Source organism: Amia ocellicauda, chromosome 8 (genome assembly GCF_036373705.1).
Source record: "Amia ocellicauda isolate fAmiCal2 chromosome 8, fAmiCal2.hap1, whole genome shotgun sequence".
Classification (NCBI taxonomy): Eukaryota; Metazoa; Chordata; class Actinopteri; order Amiiformes; family Amiidae; genus Amia; species Amia ocellicauda.
In genome coordinates, this window is record NC_089857.1 from 6,565,482 (window position 1) to 6,578,675 (window position 13,194).

A 13,194-nucleotide genomic window follows, 5' to 3' on the forward strand; every position below is an offset into this window, starting at 1 on the left:
ATTGATAGAGATGCCTGGGAAACCCTAAACGGGTAATGTGCCAAATGTGTCCATGAAGACAGCTGTGAAACTTACATTACCGCTTTACCATAATAAACATGAGGTTGTTACTTTGTTGTGAACAACTTGCAAAACTCAACATCGGCTTGCAAAATAGACACTGGTGCTTACGTGAGGTTCAGTACATGGGAAAGTAAGATACAATTACATGCCACCCTCCAATAACTCAACCGAGACAAACAACACTTCACTGGCTCTGAAACACCATGTAAGCTGAGGCAAAGCTGTTCCTAACCATTGCCAAATCTAGATGAGGGCCAATTAAAATGATTGCACACTTTGAATCTGCCAACAGTTCTATTTTTTGTATTTTTTTTTTTTTACTCCCTTTGACTCAAAACACACACGAGAAGCACGGACTTTGATGACAGCTCCTTTTGCCTGTTTTGAATGCAGTCATTCTGTAAATTGTTTTCTCTCAACCCCGATAATACACAAAGAAGTTTCTGAAAAGGTCTCTGACGGGTCACATTTTCTTACAAGAAGAAAAAAACGGAATGGAAAGTGGTATTAAAAATGCAGATTTTTCAAAGCGTTACATTTTCTCACTGGCTGTAATGGTTTTGTAAATTATCAGACTTCATCAGAGCCTCCAGAAAGAAATTGTGAATCAGTGAGGGTAAATTGTTTTAAAACAATCTGCAACCGTACTTCTAATAGAGTTTATACATCTCCCATTTCCATCTAAAATATACCCTCTTGAGTGAGGAGCCATGTGAGTAAATAAATATCTTTATTGACACTCAAGTCTGTCCTGTCTGGTGAATCAGTTGTAGCACAAGGCACAGGAAAGCACAGGCCCTGAAGCCCTCTTGATTATATAATGGCTTGCACGAGGAGCAGATGGTGCCTGTTGAGAGGGAGGGAGACACTTTAGTACACAGACGTGGCAGAACACATCAGTGCAGTCAATAATGCAAACACATTCTTCCAAATACTATAAAGACTGTTACCCATTGGCTTGCAATGTTATTTATTTATTCATTCATTTGTTTATTTGTGCATGGCTTTTATCGGTCTCTCAGACAATTCACAAAGCCAACATGATCTGTGTTGCCGTCTGAGAGAAGCACGCATTGTGTTCAGACTAACAAACTTTTGAGTGAAAGGACTCTTTAATCTCCAGGAGTCTGTATGTTATATTGATCAGCACCGTACAGCTGAGCGCCAGCCCTCGGCCTTGGAAATCGTAACACAGACTGTGGTATTTCCTTTAATAGGATACCAGTATACAACAAACAAAAGAGAAAAGTTTTTGAGATGATCCTGATGACAGTTTGCCGCTTTAGCCCTCTTTACAGATGCTTTGCTTAATGAGAGAGACATTTTGTTCCCCCATTGCATCATTAAACACTCAATATTAGCATTAAGTTATCCTAACATGAAGGAGCCTGTTTGTGCTGAAGTGCAAGGTCTCCAGGTATACAGTCTTACTTAGTAATTGTAATATTTTTTTTATTATTTCAATCAGAAATGTGGTGGAAACTTTTCTAGATTTCTTTTTCTAGGTTTCTCATGTCTCTGTCCAGAACAGATTCTCACAATATTTCATCTGGGATCAGGGATGGATCTAAAAATGCATTAATTTGTGGACAGTGACTTTAAATGTTTCCAGTACTTATGTAAAGCACTTGCGATGTCTGTAAAATGTTGAATTTTGAAAGCATGTCATGCCTTTGCAGACACCCTGTGACAAGCTTTTGACATTAAGAGGGGAGGGGGGTCTCAATAATCTGAAATCACCCAGCATGTTCTAAGAGATGCTGTCTGCCCAGGCATGAGCAGTAAAGACAACGCAGATCTGCTACAGTGTTTGTCCTGTTGATTTCTCATGAAAGAGTCTGCCATCTGTAAGCAATCTCTCTCCAGGCTGATGCCAGAGTGAGTTTATGCTCTGCCACTGTGGTAAGCTGACATCTGACTGTAGTATGCTTGGTTAGAAAGGACAGACAAAGAGACATACATTCAAACATACATACATTTAAAAAAAGTAATGAAGTGTGCCAAGCTAGGTTGGGTGACTGAAGTCACATACCCATGAGTGTGAGGTCAGGTGGCAGGCAGTTTGTTCAGCAACAAATGAGAAATCCCCCAGACGCTGAGTGGCTGAGTGGATTTATCAAACTCGAGGAACAGTGATTCTTGTTTACTGCTTCCCAGTGGTTACTGAAATATCTGCTGAGGGGGGAGCGAAAGACTGAAAAATGGGATCCTCAGTCTGTGCAGGAAAGCTCTTTCTGCCGCAGACTGCACTCTGTAGCCTATTTTTACAAACGCAACACAGGGGGAGAGCGTTCATCTCCGAATTACTGATTTATTCATTTCACCTGTACTGTCAGACTTTGAGGCAGATATACTGAGACTTTGCTCCATCACCTAGTTTGTGCAAGTCTTCTGAAACTTGGCTCGCACAAATAAATGTTTCAAAACGATAAATAATTTAGTTCGATGTGGAAGCATAGGTACTGACATTCACTGTTCACTGTTATGTTTACTAAATTTCTTTTTTAGGAGAAAATGGAGTTCATATTTTGGTATTTTCTCTTTGAATAAGCATTAAAAGATTCCAGGTCATTTACAGTCTTTCACCAAAACAGTAAAGAAATAATGGCCTTTCATATAGTCCTCCTTGTTAAGAAACAACGAATTAAGATAAGCAACAAAAATAAAGACATTCAGCTTATTGTACCATTGAGAAATTGTTCCTAACATTGTTCATACAAGAAAAGAGAATAACTGTGTGCATTTGTAGACAATGTGAATTGTGCACACTATGGCCATTCAAGACACAAACCATATAGCTTTGTGTGTGCAGCAATGTTACTATGTGCGTGTTGCCTCTGAACAAGCAGCTGCTAATGTATTCCCTCTCCCTTCCTTTCCAGATACCATACTCTTCAGCATCTCCTGGGAGTTATGCGGTAGGTGATGCCTTCAGTTTTAAGTCTAATGCATCTTTATTCATGTGTGGAAATAGCTGGCCAGATGTTGAGCAAACGGCCTTGTATATTGGCTGGGAATTGAACATCTGATTCCTGTTTTGTTTTTTTCTTTTCTATTTTGTCTGGCATTTCCAGTGCATATGTTGATGTTCATTAGTGGAGCAGTAATCAGTCTGGTCCAAATTGCCTGAAGCACTGCATTTTATGCCGGCATATGGTACTACAGCAAATTGTCATCAGTAACAAATGTGAAAAGACAGACTAATGCAGGGGGACAAACATCCAAAATCAGAAAGAGAATCCTTTTTGCGGGGCGCTACGAAATCTAATCTTCTTAAATTAAACTGCTAATGCTCATTTTATGGCTTGCCTTGGTGCCAAGTCTAAGAACCGTATTTTGTATTTGTTTGTTTGTTTAATTGACATGTTGCGGTTTCATTGTGGGATTTAAATTCAATCTTTAATTACCGCTGGCAGTGCTCTCCAGACCCCTTTGAAAAATAAGATGCCACTGTGCTCCCTCCCAGCCACAGTGCTTTTTTGGCAGTGTCTTTTTATCAGTGGGGGGTTTAGGTATGGCTACGTCCTTCTCTGTTTCATCCTGCAGAGGTGAATGTAATGTGTCCCAAAAAAAAGTCCTCTTTGAACATGTATGCCTTGATTTTCTAATGGATTTGGCATGCCAACACATGCAAAGTGTGTGTTGACCTTTAATAACAGTACATACCAAAAAGTAGTGTAACTGTTAAAAACATTATTTAGCAAAGGCTTAGGTAAAATACGGTATTTTATAAATACCTCAGAGGATTATAATATTCTTCATTCTTCATATTGATTGATTTATTTGTTTCTCTCTTGTATTTTTTTTTCTCTTGTATGTTTACTGATTCCACTCTTAAATTGAAACTCTTGGCTTAAGTAAACAGAGCAAATGGTTTCCATGTGTATGTTAACTAGCACCAAGCATGATCTCATCCTCACAGGAAGAAAGTCTATAAGCTGTTTGGAATTTTAAGCTGCTGTAGTTGAACTGGTAAAAAAGAAATACAAGAGAAGACTTGAAGAGCTAAAGAATAGTAAGCCTGGTGTCCATAATCAGGCTGCTGGTAGAAAAAGTAAAGATTGTTTCCATAATATTAGTTATAGTAGTAGCAATACTACAAAATAGAGAGATTTTTGTTGTTGTTGCATGTTTCAAGTTCTGAACAAAATGATAAACTGCAAATTTTTGCTGGTCTCCTGAGAATCTGTGGCACTGGTGGGGGGATAAAACACGTCAGGATTCTTTAAAAGATTGCGTGAGGAAAGCTGATTACGTCTTACCCTTTTTTACGGTGTACATCAACTGTAATGTCAAGTGAGTGTTTCATTTTCCATGTGACTCCAGCTCTCTCTCTCTCGCGCGGGACAGGGAGACGTGTTTGCTATCCTAGTAGCAGGTCTCCCGAGTTCCCCTCAGGAACACAATGCCTCGATCATGCTCAGCTCTTGTTCTGGCTGGCTCGAGTCTCGGTGACTGAATGTTTCTAATTTGTGGCTCTTGGTTTATTTATAAATAATCCGAAATCAAATTATAGAATGTGAGAAAGGTGCACAGGAACGTAGAGCTTCCATTCTTTTAAGGTAGCCGATACATTGCTGATCGTATTGAAAGTGCCCGAAACGCTTTTTTAAAAGCCTGGATCTCGATCAAAGCTTCAAATCGGATAGCAATTCCCCCTGAATATGTAGTTCAGTTTACTACGTATTCCCGTTTTCTAGATCAAGTCATTGATTAAAACTGAAGATACAATTAGAAAGAAAAAAAGTTACAATACGGTGAGGTTTCAAACATAATGTGTATATCATACATATGCTTTCATATTTACTAATGGTTTAGAAGTGCCTTACTTTAGAATCATGATTACCTGTTACTGAGTTTATATTTTATTTATTTTATACAAGGAAAACGCATGAATACTTTAGCCCCATGGTTGACTACCTCAACCGTGCCAAGGACTGGACATATGTCTCTCAACATGTTGGGCTGCCACACCCACAGTAACACAGTGAACAAGGAAATTAAAAAAGACATTCAACTGCTACACATATTTAAACATGATCAATGGCAAGAATGTATTTTGAATTGCATTAGTAAATCAGATGTTTAGTTTTATTTGTGTGGGCCTTGGGGGTTTGAGTGGGGGGTGAACTTGTTTTTCAGAGGGAAAACTGAACCACACACAGCAATCAAGTTATGTACTCATACAGTGAAACCCATTATGGGGATGCTTCACATATAAATCGTATTCCTTATCATGACTTCGGATGGGAGGGAATGCCAATTGTCATCATATATAGCAATGGGAAATATTTATCTCTTGACAAATGCAGGTCTAAAACTTCCCATGTTATGTTTTTTGTATTCTTTTTAATTATCCACAAATGAAAACGTGAAAAACATTAGTCTTGACGACTCTTTTCTAACACAACCATCTACTTCAATCTGACTTCCCTTTGACCCAGCATGCCTTGGGTGAATGGTTCCACTGTGTCTCTTGATGCTACTGACTCTTGTCACTGACTCTGTCTTGTGTTTCTTCTGCAGGGTCCGCCAGGAGGAGGGGGCCCCCCTGGAACTCCCATCATGCCCAGCCCAGCAGGTAAGTGCTCAGCTTACGGCCTGGAAACCACACAGGCAAGCACAGCAGTCCAATGCAGTATTTTGTTTTTCATTCCAGTTATTGTAAATCTCCTTGATTTTTGTATTTAATTTTTTTCTCCCCGCAATCAGTGCTCTGCTTTAATTGAGACACTGCTCCATACCCCTGTGGCGCAAGACCTCCCCTCCATTAGGCTCAGTGTTGTAATTGGTTCGGTGCTAACTCACATTAGTGCTCTCAGCGCAGTGCTAAATAACCCTTCTGAGAATTCCTCGGCAGCAGAGAAAACTGTCCAGATCGATTGCACCACACACATCCTGCCTGGCTCAGCAGTAAATAAACATCTACCTCAAGATCAGACAAAGCAGCCGACTCAGCACAATTACCTGAGAGTTTATTTTTTCGTGCTCTCCTTTTAAGGGAGAAGAGTAGTTTGTCTTCCTCTATTAAAAAGGTTAAACTGCTTGGCAATTTATCATGGGTAGCTTTTTTCACAAGAAAAGGTTTATTTATTTTATTTGGTTCTATGACAGGAACGCAAGCACAAGCCCCATTTTCCTGAATCTGTGTATTTTTTTAAGAACTGTATCTTTTCTCTCTTTTTTGATTTTTTTTAGTTGTTTTCACTCCTGCATGTATTTGATTTCTCTGTGATCTTCCTCGGCCTCTTGCTGCCCCTCGCTGTGCTCAATTACATCAACTGGAATTTCTAGCCTATGAAATGAAATCATTGCTATTAACTGATGCAGTGTGGCCTGCTGCTGTGGAAGGCAAGACAGCTTCTCCAGGTCAATCAGATCCACATCAGTTAAGCGTTGTCTGTTTGGCAGACATCTTTCAGCTCTAGATGATTAAAAAATGTGGCGGTTTCATGTTTGAAAACTGCTGTATTATTAATAGACATATGGTTTTCCTTTAAAATCTTTCTTTTTGCTTCTTCTATGTCAGTAGCCCTCAATCTCTAATGTGATGTATGTGTCTCTCTTTCAGATTCTACAAACTCTGGTGACAACATGTACACTATGATTAATGCAGTACCTCCTGGAGCCAACAGGTCAAATGTAAGACAGTATTGGATTTTATTCTAAGAAGAATATGCATAATAATAACAAAAGAAAAGTATATGTTTTTGTCATCTTACACTCCTTCTGTGGAACATGCAGTTTACTGGCCCCTTTGTGCGTGTCTATATTTCAATACACATCCCTGTAACTAGGGAAACAAAGTGCTGACTGATAGCTGATTCACACTATGGCCTTTGACGATGGGACTTGCCAGGTCTTGAATCTTCAAAGGTTTTTAAAAATGTGTTGCTGCGTTACCTTTGTATTTATCATATATATATATATATATATAGCTAAACACTTTTTGTGATGGATAAAGTTCTAGCAGTGACATACAGGCAAGTTTATTTTACAGCCAGTGCTGTAAGGTGATTTTATTACCAAAAGCTCTTGGACTTGGAAGTGGATGCAGTATTTCATCGCAAAATGTACAATGTGAATGTTTTACTCCTTTAGAAGAAGTCACCAAGTAACAGTGTTCACATGTCAGTGGCAGAATTACTGACATATAAGTTGTGATTCTGCAGTCTTGTTGATGTAAACTGAAGGCCCATGCTTTGCGTGTGTGTGCTTTTGTTAACAGTTCCCAATGGGCCCCGGGTCAGATGGCCCCATGGGAGGCATGCCAGGAATGGAACCGCATCACATGAATGGGTCATTAGGTAATTATAAATCCCATGGCCTTTTTGAAATGTCACCACACTCTGCCCCTACCCCTTGAGCTGAAGGGAAAGCGAGTCATCTTTTTTTTTTGCTGGCGTTTTCTTTGGGGGGGATTAAAATGCATCTTTCTGTACATTGGTGGGCTAACTTGGAGTCTGCCTTACTAAAGATTTTGATCATGTATCAATAATTCAAGTGGACACTGGACATTCATACATACCGGTACAGATCAAAGCAGAAGTCCTTGTTGCAAAGCTGCATTATATGGTACCTGCACCTGTATTAGAAGCTTGTATGAGCATGACTATTGGAACATGAAGAATGCACCTGATGTCGGGACCTGCAGGTGTTTCACAGACAATATAACAGCCTCCGAGTGTGATCTCCTGCTGATTCCCAAGAAACGCGATTTCTAACGAGGAACGTCAGCTTCACATTCCACGCGGCACCAACACCTGTCCATTGTCCATTGTGTGTGCGCTGCATGTGCTGAACTGCGTCTCACTGGAGGATTCACCAATCCTGAGGTTCCCTCTTCTGGTCACTCTCAGTATTCGTTCATATTATGTACAGGTCGATGTATGCCCTTTGTGTGTAATGAAAGAAAAAAGGCTGTTAGTTAGAATTGAGAAACACATATGTTTTCCAATACGAAATCCCTTGGGAATGCAGTGTAATGCTATGCATGGAAACCTGGCTTACAGGAAAGGAAAGTTAATACAGTCAGAGTGATTGAATTCCTATATCTGTGGGTGATGATGATAAAGCACCGACAGTAATTAACTCTAGATGGGTGTTTTATTGTTATACTTCATAATTTGCTTTATCTGAATGGTTTTATTTCGCTTGACCTTTGTGTCCTATGATTGTCTGAATAAATTACCAGAAAATGACAATTTGATGTACTTCCAATGTATTGTACTAGAAGGAATACTTCAAAACATGTACAGAAAATATACTTTTCACTATAGGGTTACACCCCAGCAATGCACGATGATGAAGTCTCGAACCCAGCCATGTTCACTAAGCTTTCGCCTCCTCCAAAGATTATAATGGCTGTTTGTTCTTACTTGCTGGATTCCCAACAGAGGGTTGTTGCGCTTTTAAATAGGCAAAGTGATTCTCATTAACTGTATACAAATGCTATGACTGCTGCTCCTCCTATTGCCATTACCAGTTCTATTTACAGAATTAATCATATCAACAATGCTGCAATGTATGTCGTCTTTAAAATCTGAGAATAGGAGCTTCAGAAATTCAGGTTAGGCTACATTTTTACACTTTTATTTTGATTTCTTATTGGCTTGTAACTTGTGCCAAAAAAAAAAACTTAATATTACGTAGGTTGGGGGACTTAGGCCTCAGGGTCAACAAGAAGCACAGTTTCAGGCCACTGTGATTACACTATCTCCTACATTAACTGTGTGTGTGCGTGTGTGCAGTTGAGGAAGTCCCAGAAACAATGCCAGAAAGAAGCAATTAAAGACCAGACAGTGGCACAACACAGATTTCAGCCGCCATACAGATAACAATGGTCGATCCACAGTTAGCACCTTAGAAGTCAAAATCCCAGCAAAGTACTTCAGGGTTATGAAAGTTTTTTAGGTTAGTCATGAAGTAATTACTGTGGTTGTGTGAAATAATAGTAATATCTGTTTTATATCCAGGATCAGGAGACATTGACAGTATTTCCAAGGTAAGAGTGACATTTATCCCTCCTTCATATATATATATATATATATATATATATATATATATATAATGTGTGTGTGTGGTGTGTGTTAGTTTTTTTTTTCCCGCATTGGAAGTCATTAGATGCTGCACAGCTATTCTGCACTGTAAAATTGTTCTTTAATTTCACTATGTGAGATAGAAGGGTCTGAGGGAAACTGGAATGGAATGCGAAACTCCAAAAATGTATTCTAGACATGGTTTGCTTTTTAAAACATATACCTCTTTTTGAGCACTATGTGCATGTACATGTAGAGACAGAGCCCGTAATTGACTTTAATGGGTGGTAGGTGTCAGCCAGGCCACCTTTGCACCAAGTGTCTTGACAGGCACTCGGCCACATGAGGACAATGTGGGAACAGCCCATGCATAAAACAAATACAAATGAACAAGGAGAGTCCTCTACATGTCTTCCCATCTAGATTGATACTCGCAAACTCACTGAGCCCACCGGAGTGGAGGAGTTTCAGAGATTTACTACCCAGAACCACAGCACATAAATTATAAGCACCTTGTATGCAGTTACTAATTGAAGAAGCGAAAAAAAATAATGCCTTTTTTCATCATCACCGTTCTGCTGTTATTAATCTTTCATATGCACAGTGGAGCCCTTGCGAACATATCTGTTCATTATATGGGGCTGGGAATAAAAAGTGCCCTTCTACAAAAATACTCTGAACGGCAAATGTTTATTACCTGCTAGCTCACCCTTGAAGGATTTATGCATCTGAAAATAATCTTTCACTCCAGTGCACAATATTTTCTGTAAATAGCGCGCATCTGGCTGCATAAAGGAGCATGTTTATCAGTTATGTACAAAACAAACTGACAAACAAAGCAGGGCTGAAAACTCTGCAAAGAACAAACAAAGAGCTTGGCGCAGTGCCACCCAGTGACCCACCGTCCCGGTCCTTGACTCTTTTAATGTGGTAATCCGGGGTGACTGAGGTTGACCGAGGTGTTTTTACCGAGCAATCCGTTTCAAATGTTTGTTCTTTCAGGTGTTCTTGCTCTGATTTTCCTTGTTTGTTTGTTTTTTTGTCTTGTTTTGCTCCTTTTATCGTCGGGGTTATGCTTTTGCAGTCTCTGGGGCAAAGTTTTGTTTTCCTGTCTTCTGCAAAGTTAGGCTAATAGTCCATCCCAGAAGTATTTGCACTCAAATTCACTTACAGAGCACAATGTCAGACACAACAGATAATATGTAGATAAACATAAAAGAAAGTAAAGATGTAGGTATCTGGCTTTTATGTCTTAGGCTTTGACATAAAAGCATTTTATAGGATACACAAGCATTTGCTGAACAAAAGTGCTAAATGTGAGATTCCAGACAGTACACCACAAAAAACTGGGTTTTTGTGGTAACAATGATTTCACTCCCAGTGAAACTGTAGAGCCATATTGCTAACTTAAAGTCAAATTTAGAAAATCAAATTTACACACATATCTATGCCTAATCCTGAATTCTGAAGTATTTCTTCCACTGTTTGAGGAATGCGTGTATGTCTGTAAGAAATATTCTTTTGGGTTTTCTTGATTACTTTGCTTTAAACTAGTTTGTGGGGAATAAATGTTTAAAATACTGCATTTTCACTAAATTCTAGTGTTATTGTGAATGTAATTGAATAATTGTCTTGGTACTCTTAAGTTCTAACAACATTCCTCGAGAGAGCATCTAGCAACTTCAAAGCTTTTGTTCTCCATTACCAACGGCACTTACAACTCCCAAGGTGGAAAGGGATATTTGGCAGAGAGATTTTTGGCTGTTTGTTTTTGTACATTGCTCTATATCTGTTCAGAAATACTGTGGGTGTTTGGGAATATTTCAGTTTCATTGGGAAGTGAAAGGTTAATGTAGAATTCCCAAACACATGCATTTCAGTTCCTTGTAGAATATATCCATGCCGGCCGACGGTCACAACAGCATTATCCTTTGCGCCTTCACAAACCAACGCCATGTTCTTATAGGTTTAATCTTTGGTTAATTATTTTGTTTCACTTCTAGTCTTTTTGTACAGTTAACTAGAGGGCAAGTCTCCTGCCAAGAAGCTGAATAGCTTTATATGTTTCAAGGAGCTCTTAAGAACAACAGAACAATGTTTTTGCTTGTTCTATGTCAAGACACCCTGCCCTTCGGGTTGTGCAGTACTATAGACTCCCTGTCGAGGCTAGCATGACCTCTGCATTGAGTGGTACTCCTGTAGTTGATGTTTTAGTTTTTTTGCTAGCCTCCTGGTACATTGGGCTTGAGTATCTTGTGCTTTACTCCTCCGGTCCAGAACTCTCCTGGTAATATGAGCATGAGCAACCAGCCGGGCACTCCGCGAGATGACGGGGAGATGGGTGGAAACTTCCTCAACCCCTTTCAGAATGAAAGCGTGAGTGACCATTTCTTCTTATGAGTATTCTATATGGGTTTTACTTCCTGTATTTCATTCAAAAACTGCATGCAGGTATGTAATTGTAGAGTCTATTTGTATATAGCTCAATGTAACACTTGTACATCACCTATAATAAAGGCATAATAATGTGGACATTGGTCAATACCATGTGGAAACCATGATAAATGTTTCTAAGGCATGTTTATGCATGGTCCATTGTGTTGATTCTATAGGAAACAACTGGAAAACTGTGGTAAAATGACAGTAAAAACATGTTAAAAGTGCAAAAGCCGTATGATGAAGATAAACTTCTATAATGGTATTTTTAGGGCTTCAGCTGGAAATGAGCCATACAGGAATTTGGAAATTAAGCTATTCATGGTATCACTGCTCAAATGCATAACGCATGAGGAAGGTCTTAACTGAAATTAAAACAGATAAATAATTACATTTCACATGTGTATCTAAAATCCAGCATTGATAATATCTTCCATCCAGATCATTTTCCAGCCTACAAAGTGTTCAAGCAGTTGCCCTTTAGTGGTGGCCGAGGCTGTGTTGGTAATCCTGTGACTCAGAGTTTATTTTTTGTAATGGCAGCAGCAAAGTTGTCTCCCTCTTCCCTCACCAATGCATCACCTCGCTGACCCCTTCAGTGTGGGCAACCCTGCTCTGAATAGCTGCTGTTTAGCCTCCGTCTATGGAGCTCAGCCCAAGCGCTGCCCATGCCCGCAGGCTGAGCTGGCGGCCTGCTTGAGTCACTGGATCCACGAAGAATTTCAACAAAAGCAGAGCTTGGTTTTCTTTTTTTCTGTCTTTTCTTGTCTTTTGTTTGCTACACCTGTTGAGTCCACAGGCCCCCAACTAATATTGCTTTGATTAGTTTGAACAGAAACAACAACAATAAAAGCCACTGGGGCAGTTGTCAGATCACTGCCGTGCCTTGTTAATGCTGTTCTGCTCTCTCTCCCTGTGCAGTACTCTCCAAACATGACAATGAGTGTGTGATCGGCCGTCTGCACCGGAGAGGTCTATTTATCAAGTGTACAGTGAACAGAGGATCTCATTATAAACCCACTGTTTCCTGCCTTCATCAGCTCTGTGAAGAAAGTGGGTCCAAGCCTTTCTCTTTTCCATATTCATTTTGTTCTGTTATTCTTACTTTTACAACACCTTAAAGACTGAACTCCCCTGCAAAACAGAAACAAGAAACAAACAAAAAACTGAAATACAACAAAACAAGTGAACTCCAAAATGATAATTTGTGTATATACATACATATATACATATATACATATATATATACATATATATATATATATATATATATATATATATATGTATATATGTATATATATATATAGTTTAAAGAAATATTCCCAACTGGATCATCATCTGGATTAAGAATAAGTGAAAACTTCATATACAAGAGAAAAACAATATTGGACTTCTTTCTTTTTTTAATTCCTGTTTGTTCTCTACATGTTTGCCTATTTCAAGTCTTGAGGAAATTGTTTTTTTGATATTTTCTTTACCTGGAAGTCAATCCTGTGCTGTGTATACCACTGAAAAATAAATTATTTTATAGAAAGAGGAGACCTCCAAATTACAGGAATACAAGGTGACTGTGGTTTGAATGAATGAAAAAGACACGGCAAAGAACTCCATTCACTGCTCATCCTGTGAATAAACAAATCTGTTTATTGTGTCTAGA

At 39.1% G+C, this 13,194-nt stretch overlaps 1 protein-coding gene across 2 annotated transcripts in view; it reads left to right on the forward strand.

Annotated features, from left to right (window-relative positions):
* The window catches only part of ssbp2b (single stranded DNA binding protein 2b), a 120,592-nt gene extending 107,869 nt beyond the window's left edge, over positions 1–12,723 (forward strand). For both annotated transcript variants that reach the window (XM_066711902.1, XM_066711903.1), the window contains 7 exons: positions 2,946–2,981; positions 5,590–5,644; positions 6,635–6,705; positions 7,292–7,370; positions 9,039–9,067; positions 11,379–11,477; positions 12,459–12,723. In XM_066711902.1, coding sequence (XP_066567999.1) covers positions 2,946–2,981; positions 5,590–5,644; positions 6,635–6,705; positions 7,292–7,370; positions 9,039–9,067; positions 11,379–11,477; positions 12,459–12,488 — 399 coding nt within the window. In that variant the 3' untranslated portion in view covers positions 12,489–12,723. The remainder of the gene's footprint in view (positions 1–2,945; positions 2,982–5,589; positions 5,645–6,634; positions 6,706–7,291; positions 7,371–9,038; positions 9,068–11,378; positions 11,478–12,458) is intronic.
* The last annotated feature ends 471 nt before the right edge of the window (positions 12,724–13,194 follow it).